General features: G+C 53.9%; 1 protein-coding gene across 1 annotated transcript; it reads right to left on the bottom strand.

Annotated features, from left to right (window-relative positions):
- WLS (Wnt ligand secretion mediator) lies at positions 1-26,902 on the bottom strand. The gene is made up of 12 exons (XM_066193013.1): positions 26,702-26,902; positions 15,196-15,468; positions 9,629-9,753; positions 8,258-8,419; positions 7,423-7,559; positions 6,913-7,081; positions 6,679-6,776; positions 6,143-6,206; positions 5,790-5,933; positions 4,408-4,491; positions 2,788-2,941; positions 1-2,181 (listed from the first exon to the last, which is right to left on the bottom strand). Exons 1-12 carry the CDS (start codon positions 26,805-26,807, stop codon positions 2,072-2,074), a joined length of 1,626 nt encoding a protein of 541 aa, XP_066049110.1. The 5' UTR covers positions 26,808-26,902; the 3' UTR covers positions 1-2,071.
- Positions 26,903-27,478: the final 576 nt, after the last annotated feature.

A 27,478-nucleotide genomic window follows, 5' to 3' on the forward strand; every position in this document is an offset into this window, starting at 1 on the left:
TCCACAATATTGTATATTTTATTTAAATTAACAAAACTACGTGTTTTCCAGGTTGCTTAAAGCATTCTGTAAAAACTGAACTCAACCTAAACAAAACAAAACAAAACAAAACAAAACAAAAAGGATATATTTTAATAAGACCCAGAGACTATTTCCGAGACATATGAGTAGGGCTGAGGAATGAAGAAATAAAAAACCCACACACGCACGCACATGGACACACGCCCCGTAAACAAACTGTTAGTGTTCGACACAAAAAATTTGGTTTGAAAGCTGCAGCTCCCGGCTCGTGGGGAGCCTTTACAAAACGCAATGCTAGAGTCTAAGCTGGAAAAGAACCCACGGACACAGCTATGGGAACAACATAAATATCACGTAAGAACCCAAGGGAAAAGGGATGGTAAAGTTGCAAAGTCGAGTGTTCAGCTGGGAACCTTCCAGGGTTACAGGGATGTGCGTTGATTTAATTCACTCTGTAATGGAGAAACTGCTACAAGTAGGAACCCTGCTTGGACCTGCTTTGCCTCCAGGGGCAGGGGAAGCTGGGGATCCTGGGGAGGGCGAACACAAGGAACAGAATTGATTTAAGAAAACCCAACAGGAGCTCCAGTTGATACACAGGGGAGCAGTGTGACACATCCCAGCTGGAGGAGCCCCGTGTGATGGAGCACAACTTGGGGCGCCCAGCAATCAAACCCACGCAAGGTGACCTTGTGATGCCACCCTCTCTTTTTTTCATAGTGTTGAGCTTTCATAAATGCATGAGGGTAAATGAACACATGCTGGGGTGGGAATCGTTATGGTACCTGGAATCGTGGTGGTACCTGGGCTGACAGGAATGAGTTTGACCTCTCTGCCTCCTCTCTAACCTTTAGGCAACACACAGCAGCAGCAGATTCTTGTCTTGTAGGGCCAGAACTGGGAGGGTGAGTTTCATGTTACCAGCAGTTAAGGCAGACATTTACTCCTGCCAGCTCCTGAGGCTCTCTGGATGCTCCAGGCCTTGGAAGGTGTGCCCTGAGCAGCGCAGGCCCGTCCCCACCATTCACTTCTCTGAAGTGGTCCCAGCAGGGCTCAGCTCAAGCCTCCACCCCGGATCAATTCCCACTCCTCTCTCTCTGCCAAAGGCCTCCCAGCACGGGGCTGAGCGAGCCCAGCTCCCGTGTCTGCTCTGGGAAAGCAAAGATCCACATTAGCGCGTGACCAGCGGATTCTTTCAAGTCCCATAATCCCTGGAAGAATCCAGCTCTGCTCCAGCCCAGCAGTGCACAGAGCGAGACTGCCCAGCTCCCAGGGCTGCACTGTGACAAAAGGGGAAGGTGGAGGAAGCCACAAAAGCACGGGAAGCCAAAGGGACTGAGAACAGGGAGGAGCTGGCTGTGGGATCAGCCAGCTGGGGACTTGGGTCAGGAGCGCTGTTCTCCTGCACCTCAGCTCAGCATCCAGGCTGGACATTCCCTGTATTCAGCAAACGGCTGTAAAACCTGCTGAGAAAGTAGTCACTGCTTCTACTAAAGCCTTACTAACAGCCTGCTCCTCTCCTAGCTGTGCTTCATCCAGCGACACAGGGTGACTGCAGGGCTGCACCAAAGACTCAGACAAGGGTCGAGACAGCTACACTGGTGGAATTAAATGTTTTTACAAGGCTGCCCCCCCACAAGTGACACCTTGTGTAAGCTGCACACAGGAGCAAACCCAGAGTACTGAGCACGCGCTCCTGCCTGAGCTCCCTGCAGCACCTTCATGCACCAGCACACCCAGCAAAATCAAACCAGCCCCACGGCAGCTCTGCCGCGGCCCCACACCCGGACATGCGACTTTGCAACCTCAGTGCCCTTCCAGCGGGGTTTTACGTGCCCGAGTGTAACACAATATACACAGCCCTCCCCCCAGGAATAACTACACCATAGTAAAGAGTTAACAAATGTTCTGCTCGCTGTCGCTGCTCTGTGAATGCCCCCAGGGACGGGGTGCTCGAGGAGCGGGTGCGGCCGGAGAGGCCTCCAGCCAGAGGGACTCGTGTGTCCTCTGCTCCCCAGCCCAGGTCAGTCCCTGCTGAGGCACCTCCGTGTCACTCCTGAGCCTCCTTCCGAGCCAGCTTGTAGACCTCCGTGGGCCCGTCCACGTGGGTGATGGTGGTGGTGAGCTGCAGCTCCTCCCCACTGTTCACCCCCAGGTCACCTGAGAAACAAACGTGCTCCATCAGTGCGGTCTCACAATAAAATGTGGGACTGTTCGAAAGGAAAAGATCCAGTTTATTCCTTCCAGCCTTTCAGCTGCCTAAGCCACGGACCGGTGACTTTCCTGTAAATTATTTTATTTACAGTTATTTAAATAGAAGTACAAGAAACACATTGAGGGGCCAGTGCATGTCCAGAGAAGGGAATGGAGCTGGGGAAGGGGCTGGAGCACCAGGAGAGGCTGAAGGAGCTGGGAAAGGGGCTGAGCCTGGAGAAAAGGAGGCTCAGGTGGAACCATCTGGCTCTGCACAACTCCCTGACAGGAGGGTCTATTTTCTCCACTCCTCATCCCTCCATCTGAGCTACGCAGTTCCATCTGGGCAACGCTAAAAGGCACAAAAACCATCCCGAGGGCTCCAGCCAGCCTTGGCTAAAAGTCAAACCTGTCTAACCCAGCCATTAATTCAAATGCCTGCTTGGAAACCCAAACCATCATTTGCAAAACTTTTCAAGGTGCTGAATGTGCCAAAAAAAGAGACAGAAGGCATCTCCTACTTGGTACCCCTTTGTCCCCATGAGAGCCCTTGGGCCATTTGGGGACATTTACCATTGGACTGGTCTTCGCCGTAGTTCTTGTGGGATGGCGCGTACAGGAACATGAGGGCGAACACGTAGAGATTCCACATCCCGTAGATGCCGGTGAAGAAGGCGCTGTTCACCTGGATCGTGATGTCCTCCCACTTCCAGTGGCCTTCTGTCACCTGTCCAGAGACAACAGGCAGGCCATCAGGAAGAGAAAATTCCATAAAGACACAGCCTTGGAGTAAATCAGTGAGAACGGCATCAATTCAACAGGACGGAGGAAATGGGGTGTAACAGGTTCAGTGAGGCAGAAGTCAGGCTGGGATTCTCCTCTTCAGACTCGGTCTGCAGGGAAAAAACGCTCCTGACAAAATGATTCCCTCAGGACTTCTTCAGCTCTGATGTCTCATTTACTGTGACCGAACCGCTGCGCTCTGCGATACCCCTGCCACAAGCATGTGCTCAGCACAGATTGGCACACAAAAGGCACTACCTGGGGACACCACTGACATCCCAAAACATCCCCCTGCCAAAAATAGACCTTTTATAGCAGGAAAACCAGCGTGAATAATGGGGGAATTGATGTGAGGAGCAGTCAGGCTGAGGAGGGGCCAGGCTGACAGCACCAACCTGCCACACGCTGAGGGCTGTCAACATCCATGAAAATATCATCAGTATTAATATTCCTTGAAGATACACAGACTGCTCAGACTGCAATGGAGCTTTCTGTTAAAGAACAACATAAAGGCCAAGCAGAAAACTAAAGTAGCTTAAAAAGAGAGCCATGGAGATGCTCTGAGAGCTGGAGCCCCTCTGCATGGAGCCAGGCTGGGAGAGCTGGGGGTGCTCACCTGGAGAAGGGAAAACTCCAGGGAGAGCTCAGAGCCCCTGGCAGGGCCTGAAGGGGATCCAGGAGAGTTGGAGATGGGCTTCGGAAAAGGGAGAGGAGGCACAAGACACAGGGAATGGATCCCACTGCCTGAGGGCAGGGCTGGATGGGAGATTGGGAAGGAATCCCTCCTTGTGAGGGTGGGGAGGCCATGGCACAGGGCGCTCAGAGAAGCTGTGGCTGCCCCTGGATCCCTGCCAGTGCCCAAGGCCAGGCTGGATGGGACTTGGAGCAGCCTGGGACACTGGAAGGTGTCCCTGCCCATGAGATGGGCTTTAAGGTCCCTTCCAGCCCAAGCCAGTCTGTGACTCCATGATTCAAGCCGTGACAAAAGCTCATTGGCACAGAGGTGACATCAGAGCTCAGGACAAACAGGTCCAGCAGGGCTGCAAAGTCAGCCCAGGGAAGGTTGGATGCTGTCACGTCTCCGTGGGCACACAAAGCCACCCGAGTGTTTCAGTGTGAACAGAACATTTTCCTCTCTCCGAGTGCTCAGGAATGGCCAAAGCCTGTTGGCCGATTTCTGCACAGCACGGCCCCAACACTCCCTGGGAGTCAAGGGCCTTTGTGCTGCCTCCAGCCTCACCAGCTGCGTGGCAGAGCTTCAAATAAGCGAAAACAACTTCTTCAAAAGCGATTTGTTATCAAACGTGCTCAGAACAGGCCAGTCCTGTCTGACCAGTGAGGAGCCGGCGTCGGGAGCGGCTGGGAAGCGGCGGCTGATGCTCTCCCAGGAAGCCCAGAGCCATCCCTCACCTGGCTCACGATGAAGAAGATGACGGTCATGGCTGCACAGGCCAGGGTGATGAGCATCAGGAACTTGAACCTAAAAATCAGCCCCTGTTTAGAGAGAAATGTCACCGGTCACATTAACAGAATCCACAAAACCCATTTTTGGTTTTAGGATAGACAAGACACGAGGATAAAAAATAAAAAAAAATAAAAGAAAAAAATAAAAAACCCAAGGGTCCAACCCACGAAACCCCAAAGCAAAACAACCTCCACCCACTCCTGTGCCGTGCCCAGCACAGCCCATATCCTCCGCTCCCCACACGTCTGCGCTCCTGCCGGAAGCTCCGCGCGGGGTGGGCACGTCTGGACAGCGCTGCCTTTCCATGACATTTGCCGGGTGACTGATTGAGCAGCAGTTAATTAAGTGAGCTGGGCTGCAGGGGGGCACGGCCCGACAGCTCAGGGCTCTTGTAAAACAAACACATGGCCAGGCGGCGTCTCGGCGTGGGCTCGGGGTCTCACCACACTCATCCTCACTCATCCCCAGCCCAGCTGGGAAGGAGCTGCAGCGATTCCAACGTCTGGAAAACCTGGCTGGCTATCACAGGATGGAGATTCCGAGACGAACTCCTTGGCTGGCAGTCCCACTGCCCACCACCCCTGCTTTCGCCGGTTTTACATTTTTACTTACAAATTCTTTTGGTTTTGGGTGAGTGCGTGGGGTTTTTTAACCTGGTTCTGGAATTTAGGTGGAAATGTCAGTGTCTGCGTAATTACCCGGCCACACCACGACAACAAAGGACTATTAATTTAACTCTTCCACACCAGATCCGTGCTGCCCAGACGTTTGGATGTGGAGTGTGGCAGCAGCAGCTCTCTGCACCACTGTGCCTCCTGCTAGAGGGAAAACTACTCGATATCTGCTTCGAATTCTTTCAAGTGCAATTTTCTAATTTTTTTTATGTGCATTCCTGATGGGTGATAACGACTTGTTTAAAGAAGAAGTGACCATAATTTAACAGGATGACTTTGGGGATAAATATTTGCTCCCCTGTAGAAGCAGGTTTAGCACTGAGAAGTGAGCTCTTGGGGTTTGGCAGCAGGGAAATCAGATAGGACAGTTAAACATACAAAATCATGGGCTAAAAATGGGGATGATGGGAGGAACGTGTTGTGCTTTGACCCTCCAGCAACTTCTAAGTAAATTACGCCCCCAAAAATCCAAATCTATACCATGAAAAACCAGATGGTCTTAGCAGGACCTCTCATTAAACACAAAAATTAATATTAGGGGAGGAGAAATGGAAGTATGAGGAGATTATGGATAAAGGGGGTCTCCGAACAGACTGTGAGGTCCAAAATGTCTTTTAAAAACAAGGAATCAGTGTCCTGAGGAGAACCCTTACCTCGTAGTGAAGGCGGCGAGCCTTGCTCATGGCAGGGAGGCTCGACTGCTTCCCACTGATGTTTCTGAACACTTGGAAGACCATGAAACACAGGAAGAGAAAATAGAGGCACAGGCAGATCCCTGCGACTATAATAAAGGCCATCTGTGCAGAGGAAGTTAAGGGAAAATGGTACGGACTAACGAGAAATCCTAGGAAACATTATCCAGGTGATTCCCATATTCAGGTCCCCTGTGATCTCCTGCAGTGCCTAAGCCACCCCCTGCCTCCCAAAAGCAGGGAGTGTGCCCACACCTCCCAGGGACCTGGCAGGAGGGAGCACCTCCCTCTCCCACAAAGCAGGGGAAGGATACAGCCAGCTCCGTGCCCACCTCGGTGGTCCAGATGCTGTAGAAGGGATTCTTGAGCTGCACTCCCCTGCAGAGAGGAGAGAAAACACCAGTCAGAGGGCCCCTTGTCCACTCTGCAGCCTGGAACCATTGAAATCAGGGAATATCCTGAGCTGGAAGGACCCACAAGGACCATTGATCCAACTCCTGCCCTGCACAGACACCCCAACAATCCCACCCTGTGGCTGAGAGCGTTGTCCCAATGCTCCTGGAGCTCTGGCAGCCTTGGGGCCGTGCCCATTCCCTGGGGATCTGTTCAGTGCCCAGCACCCTCTGGGGGAAGAATCTCTTCCCAGGGTTCTGCAGGAAGCCGGCTGTGCTGCTTTCCCATGTAGGTGAGGAGAAGGTGAGGTGGGCAGTGTTGTCAAGGCCAGCCCACTTCAGAGCACCCACAGGAGCCTCTCCTGGTGCTGGGAGATGCCAGCCGTGGGGTGGAACTGCTGGTCCCTGCTGCAGGAGGTGACCAGGAGCCTCTCCCTGGGGAGTGCAGCTGCGCCCACCTCTCGCACATGTCGAAGATGAAGAGGCAGAAGGAGCCCACAGCGATGGGTCCCACCTGCTTCCAGTACCCCGAGAGACGATTCCGCTCGTTCTGGTCCTGAGGTGGGGAGGAGGAGAAAAAGGAAAAGCAGGTGAGCCTGAAATCCCCACAGCATCGTTTCCAACCATCAGCACGGGAGCTGCCAGGTTTTCCTGGAAGCTGGAAACCACCTTCCCAGGGGTGCAGTACCCACCATCATGTGCTCCCCGCAGAAGATGATCCAAAACGAGAGCAGCATGGCATAGAAGATGCCCTGTCGAATGTCTCCGAAGAGCAGCATCCAAGTCCAGTCAAATCCGATGGAAAACCACTCCACGGGGATATTAATGAACGTCATGGAAATTCCCAGAGCGAAGATGACCCTGGAGAGGCACAAACACCATCTCTGTCCCGGGTGCAGGGAAGGACAGAGCCCCAAAAGCTAAAGGGGTGCATGGAGAGCAACAGAAGGAAATCCAGCACTGTTTGGGAAGTGTCACCTCCTGCCACCAAAGCCCCTAGGACTGAGCTCCTCAGAGCAGCTCCTTTTTCTCCAGGGGTTTAACAGGAAAGGAAAGAGAAGCTGCGGAGGTCTCCAGCTCCCAGCGTGCCTGGGTGGAGGGAGAGAATGAAGAGACAATTCCTATCTCCCAACCATGGGCTCTGCCTGGGAGCAATGACCACCTCAGTGGGGTCCCCTGGGCCACCACGAGCCCCTACTCACTTCTCCAGCAGGACGGGAGCGCGGGTCATCAGCGTGATCCTCCTCCAGTACCACACCATGATGATCAGAATGCTGGGGGTCAGGAAGGTCTTCATGGCAAACCACACCTTGGTGAAGCCTCCGTTTTGATGGATGCCCTGAGGAAAAGCAGGGTTTAACATCACCATCCTGCGCTTCTCTTCACGGAGCGTCGGGAAGTGCATCCCAACGATGGCTTGGCCAAGGATGGACAGAGAAGAGGTGGCCACTGAGCCCCCAGGCCACCTGGGCACGTTCCAGAAGGTCTGGGAACAAACGCCAGCAGATGCAGCTTCCACAGCAAAGGAGAGAGAGGGAATTCTGACACGGCATGGAAAAAGCTGGAGGAATTGCTCCCAGACAAGTAACGAGATCCTCACGGAGCCAAGTGGGAAGAGCATGGGCTCATTAACGTGTTTCTCCAGCCACGTGTCCTCCCACCGCTGTCTGCAGCCACCGTGGCCGTGGTGGGACGGCCTCCAGCTGGGAAAAGCATCCCTGCTCACCAAGCCTCGAGGGCAGGCAGAACCAGGATCACTGACTGCCTTCCCACACGCGGCCACAGCCAACTCCAGGACACACCAGGCCCCCTCTGAACCCTCCTGTTCCTGTCCGTAAGAAGGAGATGTCCCACCAGGCAGAGTGTGGTGGGAAGCAGAGGACACAGGGAGCTCGGAGGCTTGGGAAGAGGTGGAAGGCTCCTCAGAAGAGCAGGCGAAGAGAAGGACAGTCCCCATGGAGGCAGAGGAGCTGGGCCCAGGAGCTGCAGCAGCCCGGGCACAGATCCTGGATGGCACAGGAGGGACAGGGCACTCACCACGAGGCGGATGTCCTTGATCTCTCCGATGCCCACGTTGATGCCCTTCCTGTCGTTGACGGGCAGGCGGATGTTGATGAGGTAGTACTTGTGTGCCACGCTGCCAATCTCCATGAAGGGCAGGAAGTCGCAGTCGTAGTGACGGCCCTCGGACTCCACGGTCTGCAGAAAGGGCAGGGAGCACAACCTCAGCCCAGAGCCCTCCAACTGGGAGCACAACCTCAGCCCAGAGAGTCCTCCAACTGGGAGCACAACCTCAGCCCAGAGAGTCCTCCAACTGGGAGCACAACCTCAGCCCAGAGCCCTCCAACTGGGAGCACAACCTCAGCCCAGGGAGTCCTCCAACTGGGAGCACAACCTCAGCCCAGGGAGTCCTCCAACTGGGAGCACAACCTCAGCCCAGGGAGTCCTCCAACTGGGAGCATAACCTCAGCCCAGAGAGTCCTCCAACTGGGAGCACAACCTCAGCCCAGGGAGTCCTCCAACTGGGAGCACAACCTCAGCCCAGGGAGTCCTCCAACTGGGAGCATAACCTCAGCCCAGAGCCCTCCAACTGGGAGCATAACCTCAGCCCAGAGAGTCCTCCAACTGGGAGCACAACCTCAGCCCAGGGAGTCCTCCAACTGGGAGCACAACCTCAGCCCAGAGCCCTCCAACTGGGAGCACAACCTCAGCCCAGAGAGTCCTCCAACTGGGAGCACAACCTCAGCCCAGGGAGTCCTCCAACTGGGAGCACAACCTCAGCCCAGGGAGTCCTCCAACTGGGAGCACAACCTCAGCCCAGGGAGTCCTCCAACTGGGAGCACAACCTCAGCCCAGGGAGTCCTCCAACTGGGAGCATAACCTCAGCCCAGGGAGTCCTCCAACTGGGAGCACAACCTCAGCCCAGGGAGTCCTCCAACTGGGAGCATAACCTCAGCCCAGGGAGTCCTCCAGCTGGGAGCACAACCTCAGCCCAGAGAGTCCTCCAGCTGGGAGCACTGGGAGCACCCAGAGCCTGTTTGCAAATTCTAACCTGTGTGAGACACTGGCTGAGGGAAACTTGTCATGTTTTTGATTATTTATGATCACTGGGTAAGTAAGGTTTGACCTCAAACAGGTCAATATTTCAGGCTTTAATTGGCACCTTCCAAGATGAAGCCTCTACAGCTCCCTGACAGGAAGTGGGAGCCAGGTGGGGACTGGCCTTTGCTCCCCAATAAAGAGTGACAGCATGAGGGAAAACAGTCTCAGGTTGTCCCAGGGGAGGTTTGGGTTGGATATTGGGGAAAATTTTTTCATGGAAAGGGCGATTCTGTGTTTCTGTTTATTGGAAGAGGACAACTTCCACTCATGCTCATCCCCACCACCAGTGTCACTCAAATTCCTTACTTTTGGAGAGCCAAAGGTGCACTTCAGCTTCCTGATCTCTATGGCATGTGCTATTTCCTCCCAGTCATCGAACATGTTGTCACGATAGGCCAGCGACACATCCAGGGTGATCTCTGCGTTTTCCTCTGCAACAGCAAGGAGGCAGGAGGCTCAGAAGGGTCCCAGAGTGATTAAAAAACACAACACAAAGTTCCTTTATGAAGACAATTAACGAACTGAAGTTGAGCTACGCCGGCCTAGCTGGGAAAAACCTCCGAACCAACCACACACAACAGCACTGATGCTTTCTATACGCCTTGTTTAGCTTCAGTTGTCCCACGGAAGGTTTTTGGAGCTCTCCCTTCCTCACCTACAGAACATTTTAGAGCCCTCCCCTGCTCCTCCACACCTGCCCTGACTTGTTCCTGCCTCTGCAGATGCCCCAGCTCACACCCCAGTGACACACACACGGAGCTGCTGGCCTGGCAAGGTCACACACCCATGTGGGACCAGCAGCTCGTCCCCTCCTGGATGCGTGCACGGTGACAGTCTGGGACACAAGGACACTGCCAGGGGCTCCTTGCTGCCAGGAGGGAATGAGGCTGGATCAGGCTGATTCAGTCGGGAACAGGCTCACTGAGGAGCCACAGCTGAGCGAGTTCGTGCGCTGGAGCTGCAGCTGAGGCTGCCAAGGAGCAACACATCAGCACAGTTAAAAACCTGAGGCAAGTCTGTACCAGCTCCACCAGCTGGAAAATCCTCCTGTTTACCAGGCACAGATCCCAGGGAAGGCTCTGGACGAGGATCACGCTCCAAAACGAGCATGTGCATGTTACAGCCCAGCCTCCTTTTGTAGGGCACCAAACTCTGCCAGCGACAGCTGCTGGAAAAGCTCCAGAGCCATCCACCTTGGAGAAGTGTTGGGAGATGGCTCCAGAACCATCCACCTTGGAGAAGTGTTGGGAGATGGCTCCAGAACCATCCACCTTGGAGAAGTGTTGGGAGATGGCTCCAGAACCATCCACCTTGGAGAAGTGTTGGGAGATGGCTCCAGAACTTTCCACTGTGGAGAAGCACTGGAGATGGCCCCAGAACCATCCACTGTGAAGTGTTGGGAGATGGCTCCAGAACCCATCTTTTCAGCTGTATTTTTGTTGGGAATACGTGGTGGCACACTCATCCCACCGGATGGGAAGGGGCGTGGATGGGATCTGTGGTTTGCAGCTCTATTTTTACACCCCTTGGAGGTGGCTGGCTTGTGCATCTGATGTGGACACTTGAGGATTTTTCTGAGCATTTTTTGGTGCACGTGATCTGCACCATCCGGACCCGTATCCAGTCCCTTTCCAGAGCTGCCAGGAGTTGGGTTTCCATGAAACACGAATTTGCCATCTCAGATCCGCTGTTTAGGAGACCAGCAAAACAGATAAATGGGAACATAAGGTTGAACTTGGCCCGGCTAAAAAGAACCATGAACTCCATTTCAGAAGCCATAAAACCAAACTGGAATGCTTGGGATTAAATCCAAGAAAAACAGCTTTCAGTATTTCATCTTTTGCAGTCCAAATGTTGCTGCTGCCATCAAGTATGAAAACCAGAAGGCAGAAGAGGAACTGCTGCATGCCTTTCCAGGCCAATGGATTAGAGGCTCCCTCTGGAATTCCATCAGTCTCTCTGCTGGGGTGACACCTCCCCTTGGAAATGAGTTTTGTGCAGAGACCCTTCAGGGCTGTCAACATAAAATATAGATATATCCATACATCCATTTATTTCAGCGCAGCAGACTGATGGCAGAGCTCTGCTAGTGGTTGGACTCCATCTTAAAGGTCTTTTCCAACCTAAATGATTCCATGATAATCCTGTGCCAGCCTTCCATCAGCAACTCCCATTTGTCCCTGAGGAACAAATGAGGACAGTGACAGAGAACCAAATCTTAAGAAGATTCGTGCCTTATTCACATTAATCAGATGGTGAATGGGCAATTTTCGGGGAGGGGAGGGTGCCCTTTCCCTGCACAGCATTTACAGCTTTAAACTGAGAGGGAGCAGGATCAGATTGGAGCTGAGGGATAAATCCTTCCCTGGAGGGTGGGCAGGCCCTGGCACAGGAATTCCCAGAGCAGCTGTGGCTGCCCCTGGATCCCTGGCAGTGTCCCAGGCCAGGTTGGATGGATTTGGAGCAGCCTGGGACAGTGGAAGGTGTCCCTGCCATGGCAGGGGTGGCACTGGGTGGGCTTTGAGCTCCTTCCAATCCAAATGAGGACAAGACACGCTCCTGGAGGATTCCCAGCCCTGAGCCCTGTGATCCTTCCAGTGAGGGACTCCCTGCTCACGCTCCAAGCACCACCAGTGTCATTTTTCCCACTGGCATTTCACTGCCCAGGAGCTTTTCCATGAATCACTTTATAGGACAATACTTGCCCAGGATATCTTCACTCACATTACAATGGCCTAAAAATAGTGGAGTTGTTTCAGGAGGGGGCTCTGTGCCAGCTGCACACTAACACAGCTGGCTGGGGAGAAGCCTATGGCAGGCAAGCAGAAACGCTGGAATTATTTCCATTACACTTCCATGCTTCACCAGCTCCCTAAAATTACAAAACCTACCAAAAAGCCCAAGGCTGGATGAATTAGGAGGCTGCAGCACTCTCACTGTACACAGTTGCTTTCCAGCTGCAAAGAAACTCCATCTCCTTCTTCTGGCCCCCTCCTTCCCCAGTTCTGGGAAGGGGTTTTAATAATTGAGTGCACAATGCATCAAGAAAGGAAAGGGACAGCACAGAAAGAGCCTCCTCCTCAGAGGAACAGTGTGAGTCTCTCCCAGCTTTCTGGGGAGGATAAACACAGGGAAGTAGCTCAGCTTCTAAACATCTGCATTCTGAAAAATCAGTGTTTCAAAACCTCTGGAAGTGCAGAGGGAGTTCCCAAGGTGAAGGTGATGAGGGCTGGCTGCTCCTCTGAAAGGTGAGATCCCACAGGGAATTCCAGGAGGCTCAGCCCCAGCCAGGCTCTCTCAGGGCACCTCAGCAGGGCTGCCCTTCCCTTCTGTCCCAGCAAAACCCTTTCTGGATGGATGAGGAGAGCTGACAGGTTCTGGATGAGGAGAGCTGACCCAGGCCATGGATGAGGAGAGCTGACCCAGGCCATGGATGAGGAGAGCTGACAGGTCCTGGATGAGGAGAGCTGGCAGGTCCTGGATGAGGAGAGCTGACCCAGGCCATGGATGAGGAGAGCTGACAGATCCTGGATGAGGAGAGCTGACCCAGGCCATGGATGAGGAGAGCTGACAGGTCCTGGATGAGGAGAGCTGACCCAGGCCATGGATGAGCAGAGCTGACCCAGGCCATGGATGAGGAGAGCTGACCCAGGCCATGGATGAGGAGAGCTGACCCAGGCCATGGATGAGCAGAGCTGACCCAGGACTGACTCCAGCTCTCTGTGGATGAGGAGTCAGCCATGAGTCACCAACATTTCCCAAGAGGCACAGGCCAGCTGCCCCTGCCCCAGGAGGGTTTTGGCACCCAGCACCCTGAAAAACCCAAATGCAGGTTTACTCTGTGCCTTGGCCTTGCTTAGGAACACCAGGGGAAGAGGACAACCAAGGGCCTTTGAGGAAAAAAGCAGCAGACAGTTTGATGTGGCTCAGCAACACCCCTGGTGAAGGCCAAGGGGAGCTGGCAGGGCCCAGGACCCTGCACAGCACCTTCACACCCTGCAGTGCAGCTACAGCAGCCAGGATGTGCCCCAGGCAGCAGCTTCTTCAGCAGGATAAGTCCTGTGCAGCTCCCAGCAGTGCTGCTTTCCTGGCTGATCTGAGGCAGCTCCAAGACAGTTTTTAGGACAGCGACCAGAGGCTTCAGCAGCTGTGGAGCCTTCCAGGAGCGCCCTGGTTTGGCACCGGCCCCTGCTGGCATCGGCCACAGCACGAGGAGGCCTGGAGGGCTCAGAGCCCCAGAGAGAAGAAACTTGAGTTGTTGCTTTAAAAGAAGAACTGAGGTTATTTCACATCCTTATCACTGTCCCTTCGGAGGAGCTGATCCCAATCACCTGATCAATGAGGCCCTTTCACTTAACAGCAGGGGACAGACACACACTTGTAATTAATTCAGCTTAACAGGTCTGCTCTTTATTTCATCTAACAAGCAAGAAACGTGCTACTAGTTCCTGAGATTCTACACTTAATTTACCTCTGCCTTCAGCTTGGCACAAAGTGTAGGAAAATCCCCAAACCTCCTTTTTATCAGCCAGGGGGTGGCCCAAGAGGAGCTTTTCTGCTCTGAGATCTCAAAACAAACCTCCCACCTTTGCAGGACTCAGTCACTGAAGGGCACGAAGCTGAAGCAAGGGCTCTGCTCTTGCAGCAGAAATGCTGCCAGGAGCTGGGTTAGCATTCCAGCAGCCTGCTCCAAGGGCTCAGCCAGCTCCTGACTCCAGCACGGTGGTTCAACTTGAAAATCCTTGGAATAAAGAGCTGTTTCCCTAGTGCAGTCATCTATCCAAGTGGAAGGAGGTGAGGCCTTAATAAAGGCACAGAGCTGCTCTCTCTGTATTTCAGAGATAATTACAGGGATAAGAATACAGGTGAAAGCTTTCTACAATCTCATTTTTAACTTAAGTTCATGGTAATGCATTAAATCATCCCTTCTCCATCTCTGCAAGTGCTCAGGGTTGGATGGGGCTTGGAGCAACCTGGGCCAGTGGAAGGTGCCCCTGCCCATGGCAAGGGTGGAACCGGAGCTCTGAGATCCTTCCCAACCCAAACCAGTCTGGGATTCTGGGATAAATATCTGGAGGAACAGCTCCACGCTGAGCAGGAAGTGGGGCAAGGACACAAAGGTGGCCAAAAAAGCTCCTAACCTTGACTAACTCCCTGAACTGATCCCACCCCGCGGATCCCTGAGCATGGAGCCGGCCCAACAGCCAGGCTGGAGCCAGGGCAGGAGCTGCACACAGCCCAGCTCCACCAGCCTGGAGAGCAAATTGTTCATTCACTGTAGCTTAGAGAGGGATTTCCCCCAAACTCTTTAAAACATGCAAATACATGGACAACTTCCCTCCCAGGGAGGGCCAGAGCAGTGCTGCCCTTGCTGCTCTCACCATAATGTTGCAGGTTTTATTGCAGGATTCTTTTTGACTTTGGGGGGGGAGTTGTGTGTTCTCTGTGTGTGGGGGGGGAAGGGTGTTATATATTTATTTAGTGTTTATATCATAGCTTCAAACTGAAAGAGAGGAAATTAAAGTTAGATTTTGGGCAGGAATTGTTCCCTGGAGGGTGGGCAGGCCCTGGCACAGGGTGCCCAGAGCAGCTGTGGCTGCCCCCGGATCCCTGGCAGTGCCCACGGCCAGGCTGGAGCAGCCTGGGATAGTGGAAGGTGTCCCTGCTATGGCACAGAGGTGGCACAGATGGGCTCTGAGGTCCCTCCCAACCCAAACCATTCCAGGAACACCAATTCCCAGCTTGAGGAAGAGCTCCAGCACCACCTCACTCTGTGGCACCAACACAACTCACGGCACAAAGTCCAAACCCCTCCAGGGGAGGCCCACTGGGCAACGAGAGCCAGGCAGCCCCTCCCTGTGCCAGTCACTTACTGAGGTCGTTGTCCATCTTGAAGGCAATGTCCAGCTGCATGATGAAGAGCATGAACTGGAACCAGGGGCTCATCTCCTTGCTGGGCAGCGGGATGTGCACGGCGAACACGATGTCGTTGGCCTCGATCTGCCGGCTCACGGCCTCGTCAAAGTCCTTCAGCTTCTTGCAGTGGTTGGGTCCCCAGGGCATCAGCCACTTGGTTTTGTGGTGGTTCTTCCTCACGTCAATGCACTTCACTGACGTGTAGGGGACAGCTGTCGTGGGGCTGGGAGCTGGGGATGCAAGAGGAGCACACTTGGAGCGTCTGCGGACATCTGGCACAGCGGTTTTTCCCCACCAAAACTCGCAGCTCCCCCGCTCGACTCTTTGAAGGCAATTTAAAACAAATGCACCCAGTGCTGCTCCCTCACAGCTCTTTGATCTCACAGTCAAGTAATTAAGTTTATTACATCCACAGATGTATGGCTGACTTTGTAGTGGGATCAAATTAGGATTAATTGAAGAGCTGGGATGTGCTGGTTCAGTCTCAGACACCTCGGCCGCACAAAATCACCCTGATTTACTGAAATCTTTTCCTTTCCCTGCGCTCACTCGAGCAAATCCACACAGAAAGCATGTGCCCAGGGAAACCTGGATGGATAAACTAATCCCAAACCTCGTGGTCCTGCAGGGCAGGATTTACCACGGGGATTTGCGCCATGCAAAGCCACACATCTCCTTGGGCAGGAAGATGTTCCCCCAGGGCAGTGAGTGGCGTGGGAAAGGAGACTCTGCAGGTGATTTTCACGTTGTCACCATCCTCATTCTGATCATCCAGGACTTCCCTTACAGACCACAGCCTGCCCAAAACCTCCAGCAGCAATAACAGCACCCCACAAACTCCCAATATTCCAACGAGGAAAACATCCCCAGAGTGAGCTTCACCCTCCTGCTGCCCCCAGCCCCACACTGCTACACCCAGATGACTCAGCCCTGGCTCCCTTGCAATTTGGGCACAGCAGGATGATCCCAGCAGCTCTGGAGCAGCTTGGGATGGCAGCCAGGAGCCCTGTGGAGCACCTTGCCCAGCGAGCCACCTCGGCACAGGGTGACATGCACACGGCTTCCCACGGGGACTCAGTGCCAGGCGGGAGGAAGTTACTCAAAAGCCAAATGTTTATAAAGTGCATTTTTTCCATTTTTTCACAGCACTGAGTTTCTTCTAGCTCCAAAGGCGCAGGGATGCTGGGATAAGGGTGGGCTCCAGGGGACTGGCATGAGCAGGTGGGCAGTGCTGGGTTAATGGTTGGATTTACCGACCTGGGAGGGCTTTTCCCACTGAAAGGATTCCATAACTCCCAGATTCAGCCCAGCTCTCGGGGGTGCATTGTTGCACTGCTGCATCCCAAACCCTTGCCGCACTCAGGAATCACACAACACTCAGTAATTAAAGCAACCCCAAAGCCAAACAAGTTCTTGCTATCAGAATCAGGACATATCCTGAATTGTCACTGGCGGCCTCGGGGCCGTGCCCGTTCCCTGGGGAGCCTGGGCAGTGCCCAGCACCCTCTGGGGGAAGCACCTTTCCCAATATCCACCCTGAATACTGCATCAAGAAACAGCAAAGTAGAATAAAACAAAGCATTCCAGAGACAAACACAAACGAAGCTGCAAGTCCAGGCTTACAGGACACTCCTGACGTGCCCATCGTGCACAAACCACTGCAATAAATGTTGATTCCTTCGCAGCGCCTCGATGCAGAGCCCAGTGACCACAGCTAAAACTGCAGCTGGAAGGGAATATCAGGAATACTGCTGTGAAACAAGCCAGGCATTGCACATGAGCTCTCTGAGCTCTTTAACTCTGACACATTCCGGGTGACTTCGAAGGCATTTCTGAATTAAGAGACAGCATTCCCTCCACAGAGAAGCCGAACGTTTCTTGCTTTGATGCAACTCATTATAGCCATAAATACATGTTTTCATCGCTGCCTGATTATGATTTTAAACACTTGGCACGCTCCCTGCAGCCTCCCCTGTGCCAAAGTTACAGCTTTGAGGAGCATGAGACAATTACTATACATATTCCTCGTCGGGAATCGCGCACCAAACAAACGTCGGCGCTTGGCTTCCATTACTGATTTGGCTCCTGGCCCATTAAATCCAAGCGAGCGTTGAACCAAGTGGAAAAAAAAAAAAAAGAGAAAAGAAAAAAAAAGGTTTTTGGAGCTGCAGCCAAGTCAGCCAACAGCATTACAAAGTGCTATGCAAAACAAAGCTCACACCGAGGGATTTGGGCTGTGCTGCGGTGCCAAGGGCTGCTCCCAGCCCTGCTGCCCTCGGCCCCTCTGCCCCAGCTGGCCCACAGATCGCAGATCTCTGTCAGCCTGGCAACACTGAACAGCTCTGGGTGTGACACACAGTGGATCAGCCCCGTGAGAGCTGCAGGAATGCAGGTACCACTCGGAGTAAGAGGAGAGCAGAGCTTCCAGAGGAGGCCTGGGCAGGAGCCAGTGGAGTGCAGCTCTCCGGGAGCCAGCGCAGCCAGGAGTCCCCAGGAGGGAGCCCTGGCCCCAGGGGCTGGCAGCAGCCATGGGGCACGGACCCCTCGTGCCAGGGGGTTGGACACCAGCAGGGCCAAGGGCCAAAAGCCACGGGCAGGAGGTGCTGGAGCTGCCGGCACTGCCACAGGATCGCAGAAAGAGACCTTAAAGTTTGTCTCATTCCAAACCCCTGCCATGGCAGGGACACCTGCCACTGTCCCAGGCTGCTCCAAGCCCTAATGTCCAACCTTGGACACTTCCAGGGATCCAGGGCCTGCCCAGCCTCCCAGGGAACAATTCCTTCCCAATATCTAATCTAAATTTCTGTCTCTATCTCCTCCAGCTGGGCCTCCAAAGGTGCCCAGCTCACTGCAGAAATGCCAAGTGCGTATCCCAAATTCCAGGGGCAGAGCAGATGCTGCTGCTGCAGCAAACACTTGGAAAGCTGGACGCCTTCACCAGTGTGGCCACCACTGTCCAGGGAGGGCTTCCCCAGGACTGCCAGGGCCACCTCAGCCGTGTCTCACTGGCTGAAACAACTCCTGCACAGAATTTCTTCCTTTCTGTTCAGCCAGGAGCTCAGCGCAGGGTGCTCAGGGCCTCATCCCACCAGGACAGCTGAAAACAAGGTCCAAGGGGCTTCCCTCAGGAGCTAGTCCTCAAAGGAAAAAAAAACAAACCTCACATTGCTTGTCTGGTTTTAGACTTAAATCTTTGGGTAAAAAAAAAAAAAAAAAATTACAGAGACAGGCGAGCTCAATTTTTTAGCACTTTGGGGGGGATATTACGTGCACCTTGGCTTGGGTAAGAGCCCCCATCACTCAGCATTTTAACTTCAATAAGTGAAACAGATCTTCCAAAAACCCTTGTGACGAATCCTCGAACACCTCAGTTCCAGGATTTCCATCCCCTCTCAGCCCCCTCCGGCCCTCACCTCGGGAATCACAGCGTGCCCCTTCTCATCCCCGCACCTCCGGCACTGCCACGAACCACCGACCCTTGCTCCAGCACCATCAACAAGCCCTTTGGAAACTCTCAATTGCATTGTGTCCACATTGATTAAAGGCTGAATCCCCCTGACCTCGGGGGGATTTAACTTCTCCCGGCACCGGGAGCATTCTGCTTTTCTACTCAATTACCCCCTTCGGAGCCAGCCAGCACTTCCCAGCGAGCACACACAAAAGGCTTCTGCTTCATTACCCTAAGCGACTGCAGGGTAGGAATAAACAAGCTAATTTATCATGGACAGACCCAGCTTTTCCAACTGGAACAGCCAGAACCTGGGGAACGCCATAGATGCACTCAGGATTAGAAATATGTAGTTAGTGCAGCATGAATGTTTTTTTTTTCCTTTTCTGTTTAATAAATTTGAGTGACACAGAGGCTTTTAATTAGTCTTTCTCTGAGCGTTCTTATTTCGCAAAGCTTTTAGGAACGTTGCAGCATATTTTATATGCAGAATAATCATATATTTAAATAACCCCACTGCCTACTGGAAGCCCACTCCCCTTGGGAAAGCTTTTTCTTTCTTAGATTTGACTTCAAGCTTTATCCAGACCAAAATCCTTTAAAGCCCCGGGGCAGCGATTCCATCCTGATTTACAGTGGGAGTTTCCAGATATCCCGTGGCAGCTGAACACCCATATTCCTGTTGTTTCCAAGATTTTTTTTTTTCAGTACTACAGGTTTCTCTGTTTGGTTTTTTGTTGCTGTCTTTGTTGCTGTTGAGGTTTTTTGTTTTGGGTTTTTTTTTGTTTGTTTGGGTTTTTTTTCCCCCACACCATAAAAATGAACCTGTCCCAACCATCAAACCCAAGTTTGCTGGATCAGAACAGAAACTTTGTGGTTGTCTCTGGATCCCCAGAACAGGGGCGGGCTTGGAGCAGCCTGGGACAGTGGAAGGTGTCCCTGCCATGGCAGGGGTGGGATCAAACGAGGTTTAAGGTCCTTCCCAACCCAAACCACCCTGGCATTCTGTGACTCCACAATCCAGTCACACGTTGCTGGGCACTCTCATGGCCCAGGGCTTGTGTTTTCCCCTCAAGGTGTGTTCTCCAGTGCTGCTTTCGCAGCTTTGCTACCAGCAAAGCCTCTTCAGAGGAGCACAAACTGGAGGTTTATCCCCAAGAAATCAGTTCCCAAGGAGCTGCAGGAGCAGCCGCGCCCAGAGCCCTTGGAAGTGAAGGAGCAGGGGATTCCCAGCTCCCTGATAAGCAGCCAAAGGGCTCCTGGGGAACAGAGATAAGGAATTATTCCCTCAGCCCCCGGCAAGTCACAAAGCAGAGAAATCTTCTGAGGCCCAACTTGCTGGGAGAACTGAATGGATGATCTCCATAATTCACATCCATATTCAACAGCAGCAACGAATACAAATGAGGTGAGCACGAGCAGAGCTCCCTAAATGCAGAAATGGATATTCAAAAATATTTTATTAAACAAAAAAAAAAGAGGCAAGACTGATTTCCTGATTGCCACAGAGAGCCTGATCTTCTTCCAAGTCGCTTTTGCAGTGGGATGAGCCGCGTTTCCTGCAACGGCCAGCCAAGGGATGAAATCCCCGCGGAGAGAAGAGATCGGAAGGAGCAGGAAGAGCTGTTGTTATCCGGCAGCTCTCCCCGGAGCCTGACACTCCCCACGGAAAGATCCCCTGGAAAGATCCCCTGGAAACCGCCCGTGCTCAGATATGTGAGGAATTTCATCTCCATGTCAATGGCCCTTCCCCTCCGGACACCTTGAGCCCTTCAAAGGCTTTCCCAGGCTAGCAGCGAGATACAGCCCGGCTTCAAAGGCCGCGGATGTGATTTCCCGAGGAAAAGGCTTCCTGCGGAGGGCTCTTCCCCGACAAAGGGCGGGGAGGCAGCAGGAGCTGCTCGGGAAGCGCTCAGGTCACGTTTAAACCAACACAGCCGGGAGGACCGAACTTGCCACCTGAGCTCTGGCAGGTTGTGGAGTCTGGAAGCGATGCAGCTGTGAAAAGAGGGAAAAAATCCAGCACCTGCGAGGATTCGCAGCTCCTCGGGCCCCAGCTCTGACACTCCTGCCTGGGAACTCTCCGTTTCTGGCACTTCTGCCCATTCAGCTACAGTTACAGCTCTTCAAAAGGAGAATTGAGCGGACCTAAACTAAACAGACATGACCTTTGGTGTCTGCTTTCTCCTGGGCTCCCCGCGCCTCTGCCAAGGCTGCAGCACTGCAGGAATGTGTCTATACAGAGGATCCATTGGCATTCATGGCCACGGAGCAGCGACCGGCTCCTGGAGAGGCCCTGGATGAAAGGAAGTCAGGCACACAAAAATGTTCTTTGTCCCCGGCCCGAAACACTCTTTCCTATCCGTACCTTGGAAATCCGAGCGCTTTCCCTTGTCAAAAAGATCAGCTCAGGCCGAGGAAGGTAATGAAATCCCAGGAAAGAAAATGAAATCCTGGAAACTCGGAGGCTCGGGAGCCAAATCAGACATTTAGATAATGAGCTGGGATTGTGGAGAGCTGCTCAGCCATGGCCACACATGATTCATTATCTCTCCGGGCCAGACACACAAGGAAGTTCGAGCTCCTCCAGTCACAACAATTCTGTTTTTTCCAGCCTAAGCCAGGGAAGGGAGCAGTGAACCTGCACCTCCTTAAATCCGTGCCCTCAGCCCAGAGGACTCATGTGCTGAATCAATCCCTCCACTTTTCCTATCAGTTAGATTTGTAAAGCGGACGGGTGGGCACTGGACCTGCCTGGACCACAGAGAGTTCTCCTGCATCCCCTGGGCTTGTTTGGACCAAGGATCTGCGATTTGGGATAAGGCGTCCTTGGAATCACGGAAGTTTGAGTTGGAAAGGGACCTTTAAAGTAACTCACATAAAATAAGTCACTGAAAATTCCCTTCGGAAAAGTTTTCAAAGCTGAGATGTTGCTGCCCAGAGATTTTTTGGTTTCTCCTTTTTAAAATACTTTATATACATAAAAATTCCAGGATGAAAAGGCAACTAGAAAGGGACACCAACAGCTTCCCACAAAGATAATTTGTAATCAAAAGCTTCATTTCCAAAACAACCAAGAGGCATCAAACCCACATAAATCAATCCAGTCAGATTCTGCACGCACAGCTCCCACCCCAGCAGCTGTCAGGAGGACACCAGCGTGTCCCAGCTCAGCTTTGGCCTGGAGCAGCTGTGGTGGCCCCCGCTGGAACATCCCAGTCAGAATTCCCAGCAACAGGCACAGCCAGGTGGATGCTGCAGCTGCTCCAGCTGTGGGAATCATGGAACTGTTTAGGTTGGAAAAGTCCTTTTAGGCCAGAGAATTGAACTGTTCCCATGTCCCCAAGTGCCACATCCACAGGGCTTTGAAATCCCTCCAGGGATGGGAACTCCACCTGTGGCAGGGCTGGACAACCATTCCATGAAAGAATATTCCCACATATCCAATCTAAACCTCCCCTGGCCCAGCCTGAGGCCGTTCCCTCTCCTCTGTCCCTGTTCCCTGGGAGCAGATCCCAAATCCCCCCTGGCTGTCCCCTCCTGGCAGGGAGTTGTGCAGAGCCACCAGGTCCCCCCTGATCCCCATTTCTCCAGGCTCAGCCCCTTGCCCAGCTCCCTCTGCCTCTCCTGGGGCTCCAAACCCTTCCCAGCTCCATTCCCTGCCCTGGACACGCTCCAGCCCCTCTGGGTCTCCCTTGTCCCGAGGGATCAACACTGCCCCAGGACTGGCAGTGCGAGGTTTGTCCTCACGCCCTGTCCAGGGCTGTCCCAGCTCCCAGCCAGCACAAGCCTGGTGGCATCCCAGGGAAGGCAAAGCAGGGAATGGCGGCGTGGCTGTAAATCACCAACAGCCTCGTTCCTCACAAACGATAACAGACACCATTCCTGTGATCCCATTCTCCTGGAATCCACACATGCCATCATTTACAGCGGGGACGGTGGAGACAAGGCTGCATTAGGATTAATTTTGTGGATCTTGTTCTATCTCCCACTGCTGCGTCCCAAGTGAACACATCACACGCAGCCCAGAAGCGTGACCTTTAAACAAGATGTTTCCCACAAAGGGAGCAGACACCAGGAATTCTGTGGGGTTTCAAGCAGTGACAGCCCCACTTCCTGGAGCCAACACTTCGTTACCGTAGCACAGCAGAGAAACAGCTCAATAAAATTCTCCTTTGGGGTGTTTGCTCCCTTTTGAGCTTTGCAAAGCTCCCTCCAGGCATGGGGACTCCGCCACCGCCCAGGAGAGCCTGCAGCACGGCTGGGCAACCTTTTCCACAAAGAAATTTTTCCAAATATCCCATCTAAAACTCCCCTGGCACAACCTGAGGCGGTTCGCCCTCATCCAGTCCCTCGTTCCCTGGGAGCAGAACCTGACCCCACCTGGCTGCACGCTCCCGTCAGGGAGTTGCTGCCACAGGAATTTCTCCCATCCGTGTGCATCCTCATGCTTTGCCAACAGACAGCTCTGAGCAAATCCCACCTGAGAGCTGATAAGGCTCCTGCCACTAAATAAAAGAGCTGTCGGAAACGTAGAAGTCGCATTAAAACCCCAGCATCACACAGCGACTGCCCAAAAGCCAGCCGGGAAGCGGCGGCGGCAGAAAGCCCCCGACGTGAGGAAAACCAGCTTTGTGGTGGTTGTATCAGGGACCAACGTGCTGCATTTGGGTATTTTGGACTGGCACGAGGGATCTGTTAAAATAGAGCACTTAGTCATTGTTTTGAAACATGACCTAAGTGCCTGCGAGGGGAAAGGCTGGCTCGGCTTTGCAGCCCTGTCCCACTCGCGTACGTATTTTGGGTTGTCTAGACCTGGGCACACCAAAATAACCGGATTTTGGTGTCTGTTGGGTGCGCTGGATCAAACCAGAGCGGGGCCACCGGGTCAGGGCCACCTCTGCTGCCACCCCACCTGGTGTCACCCCTGGGAGCTCTCCCAGCACGGCTCTGATCCCTTCGGAACGCCGGCCACCACGAGCAGTCTCCCTGTAGGAAACACCACACGCTTGGGAATCACTAAAAGGGTCAGCCCCAAGCCCCTGGATCAGAGTTTCCAGGGATACAGGGAGCCCAAAACAAGGCAGGTTCCTGGGAAGAGCCTCCCAGGCCGTGTGTCACCCTGCCAGATGTTGGGGACCACACCTAGGTTACACATGGAAGTTAGTGTTTCACAAGCACCAAATATCCCTGGATTTCCAGCTCCCAGGACGGCTGGCTCAGGGAGGAGCCTCTAAACTCTTTAAATGCATCAGAAGGGATGTAAATGCTGCAGAGGAAAAAAAACCAAACCAGTTTGGAAGATTGATTAGAGCAGTTTGATCTGAGGGAAGATCAAAGTGGGGGTTTCCAGGAATTAAAGAACTTTTGGGGCAGCAGCCCCTAGAATGTGACCACAGACAGGAGATGCATTTGCTCCAGCAGGATGGAGTGGCTGAGGCCATGCAGGAATTCCAGCAGGATGGAGTGGCTGAGCCCGTGCAGGAATTCCAGCAGGATGGAGTGGCTGAGCCCGTGCAGGAATTCCAGCAGGATGGAGTGGCTGAGCCCGTGCAGGAATTCCAGCAGGATGGAGTGGCTGAGCCCGTGCAGGAATTCCAGCAGGATGGAGTGGCTGAGCCCGTGCAGGAATTCCAGCAGGATGGAATGGCTGAGCCCGTGCAGGAATTCCAGCAGGATGGAATGGCTGAGCCCGTGCAGGAATTCCAGCAGGATGGAATGGCTGAGCCCGTGCGGGAATTCCAGCAGGATGGAATGGCTGAGCCCATGCAGGAATTCCAGCAGGATGGAATGACTGAGCCCGTGCAGGAATTCCAGCAGGATGGAATGGCTGAGCCCGTGCAGGAATTCCAGCAGGATGGAGTGGCTGAGCCCGTGCAGGAATTCCAGCAGGATGGAGTGGCTGAGCCCGCGCAGGGCAGTGAACTCAGCCCCAGATCCCTGTCCCTGCTGGCCCCAGCCCACCCAGCCTTGTCCCTGCAGCTTTCCAGCCCCACCTGGGAGACCCATCCAGGATGGGAGGGCCCGAGGTGGATGCCCAGCAGCAGCCAATAAAGCAGGGCATAAACCAGCTGGAAAACTGAACGAACGTAATTTAATTTCTTTAATCTCTGAATCCCTTCAAAACTGAGCAGAAACATTTGTTTTCTCCCTGTAAAGGCAACCATAAACATCTGTTTGTCACATCTGTCCCCAGAGGCCAGAACAAAGGCGGCTTCCTGAGCCACTTCAGCCTCAGGAACGAGCTAAATTTCAACTTAGCAGCAAGAAACTGCTAGAAAAACCCTTTTAAGGTGAAATCTGGTTTCTCTGCACAGCACAGGCCAAGACATTTTATCTCGGGAATCAGCAGCGGGTTCAGTAACCTGCTCTTGAACCAGCTCTTAAAGAGAAAGAAAAGGAAGGAAAGAAGCTAATCCTGATAAACTTCGTGTGGTTTCAGGCCTGCAAGAGCAGGAAAAATGAGTTTTAGTCAATATGTGCCAGCGACTCCCTTGTGATGGAGGTGAGAAAGTAAGAGAATGAGGGAAACTGAAGTTTTCCAAGATTATGTTTAGTGGGATTTTATGGTTATTAGCGGCTGATAATTCAAGGCCACGAAGGCAAAGCACTGATGGGGCACCAGGAGCACAGAGCCTGCTTCCTGAGGAATGGCCGGAGCTATTCCCTCAAACAGGGAGAACAGCCCAACTTTATATTCTCCCCACGAAGCGTAACAAAGTTTCAGAGTGAATTTGACCCCGATTTTTCCTGAAAACCCCCAGAGCTCCACAGGGAGGAAGGGCTGGACCCCGGGATGCCCTGCAGGGCTGGACAGCCCTTCCCGGAGAGAAAAGACAATATTCCCACCCTGGAAATGGCCAAAGCGGCCACGTCCATGTGCCCAGCATTCCAAGGAGCCGGCGCAGAACTCAGCTGCTTTCTAGTAAAAAAAAAAAAAAAAAAAAAAAAAAAGAAAGAAAAAAAAAAATCCCAGGACTGCCCCAAGCGCGCTCTCCTCCATCTTCCTCCTTCCACCCCGCAGGGAAAACTCCTCTCGCCGCAGGGCTGTGTCCCAGGTCCCATCTCCCTGCTTTCGGGAATGCTCAGGGACAAATAAACACAATCTGGGCTTTAAAGTGCCCGGAGAGGAGCCGGGGGGGCAGAGCCGAGGGGAGTCGCGGATTAAATCCCTCCCTGGGCAGCCACGCGGGTTTTGCACGGGCAGGAACAAACCCAGGCCGAGCCCGCGCGGGTTGCAGCTTCTCCCGGGAGAGGATCGGGAACGGGGGTCCCGCCTGGAGAAGGAACGGGGGCTGGATCGCAGGGGGCTCCTCTTGGAAGAGGATGAGGAGGTGGAAGGGAAGGGAGGGGATCCGTCCTGAGAGGTGGGGAGATGGGGGAGAGGAGAGGGGACCCCTCCCGGAACGGGATCCCCCGCAGGAACGAGCCCGGACAAAGCGCGAGTCCCAAAACCCCAGAGCCGGGACGCCCCCTCCCACCAGTCATTCCCTTTTTTCTTTTCTCTTTTTTTCTTTTTTTTCCCCTAGATTTTTTAATTAATATTATTTTTTTGTTCTCATTCTGGCAAGGAAGGAGCCTTCCTCCCGCGGCCGATTCGGAGGCCGAGGCATGGAGAGGTGCAGCGCCAAGAAGGGAGGCAAAAATCCTTTTAAAAAAATAAATTATTATTATTTTCTAAGCCAACTTTGAAACGCGAGGCTCCCTGCGCGTTCCGTCGCCATACTGAAGCTTTCCCACTTCCCTCTTTCTTTAAGTCCAGGCTGAAACCAGGCCAAAAAAAAAAAAAAAAAAAAAAAGAGAAAGCAACACAAAAACTTTTCCTTGGCCGGCTCCCCCCCTCAGCAGCCGCGGGACGGGCACAAAGGGCCCGGAGCCGGGATCGCCGGGCTACAAAAGCGGATAATGAGATCATGGGAGCGAGTCAGCGATACTGTAACCAGCACTAAACAAGCGGGCAGCGGCGGCAGGAGGAGGAGGAGGAGGAGGAGGAAGGCAGGGCCCCCGGCACTCACCGATGAGCCCTCCCACCAGGAAGGCGATGACTTGGAACACGAGCAGGATGCCCCCGACGATGCAGAGCTTGCGGGTGCTCATGTTCTCGATGATGGCCCCGGCCATGCTGGCGGGGCGGTGCGGGCCGGGGCGCGGCGGGCGGGCGGGCGGACGGAGCGGCGGCCGCGGGCAGCGGGCGGGCCCCGCTCGCCGCCCCAGCCGTGATTGTGCCGCTCCCGCCGCCCGCGGCCGCTTTAACCGGGCGGCCACACGTGACCGCCGCCCCTCCCTCGCCCAGCCCCGCCCGGGCCGCCGCAGCGCCGGCCGTGGGGATGGGAGCGCCCCGGGGATCGGCGGAGGGAATGGGAGCGGGAATGGGAGCGGCGTCGGCGCCGCCGTGCGCTCACCGCAGCCCGGCCCCGGCCCCGCGACCGGCCCGGCCACGGCAGGGGCACCTTCCACCGCCTCCCACCCGGCCCCGGCCACTGCCAGGGATCCAGGGGCGGCCACGGCTTCTCTGGGCACCCTCCCCACCCTCCCAGGGAACAATTCCTGCCCAACGGCCCATCTAAATCTACCCGCTTCCAGCTTAAAGCCGTTCCCTGTGTCCTGTCCCTGCACGCCTTGTCCCCAGTCCCTGTGCAGCTCTCCTGGAGCCCCTTCAGGCGCTGCCAGGGGCTCGGAGCTCTCCCTGGAGCTTCTCCTCTCCAACCTGAACTCACCACCACATATTCCCCGCTGCTCTCCCGTCCCCATGGCTCTGGGCAATGCTTTGTCCTTTCTCCAGCACTACTTTG

This window comes from Chamaea fasciata, unplaced genomic scaffold, assembly GCF_029207755.1.
Source record: "Chamaea fasciata isolate MVZ Bird 193981 ecotype frontalis unplaced genomic scaffold, bChaFas1.0.hap1 SCAF_10, whole genome shotgun sequence".
NCBI classification, from domain to species: Eukaryota; Metazoa; Chordata; class Aves; order Passeriformes; family Sylviidae; genus Chamaea; species Chamaea fasciata.

What these genes read in the sequence shown, in the direction of transcription:
- WLS (XM_066193013.1), bottom strand. Translation starts at nt 26,807, where the DNA reads ATGGCCGGGGCCATCATCGAGAACATGAGCACCCGCAAGCTCTGCATC. An exon ending in TCTGCGGGGAGCACATGATG is followed by an intron (nt 6,777 to 6,912) that starts GTGGGTACTGCA and finishes TCCCCACCTCAG; the next exon opens with GACCAGAACGAGCGGAATCG. An exon ending in TCTTCTTCATCGTGAGCCAG is followed by an intron (nt 2,942 to 4,407) that starts GTGAGGGATGGC and finishes GTCTCTGGACAG; the next exon opens with GTGACAGAAGGCCACTGGAA.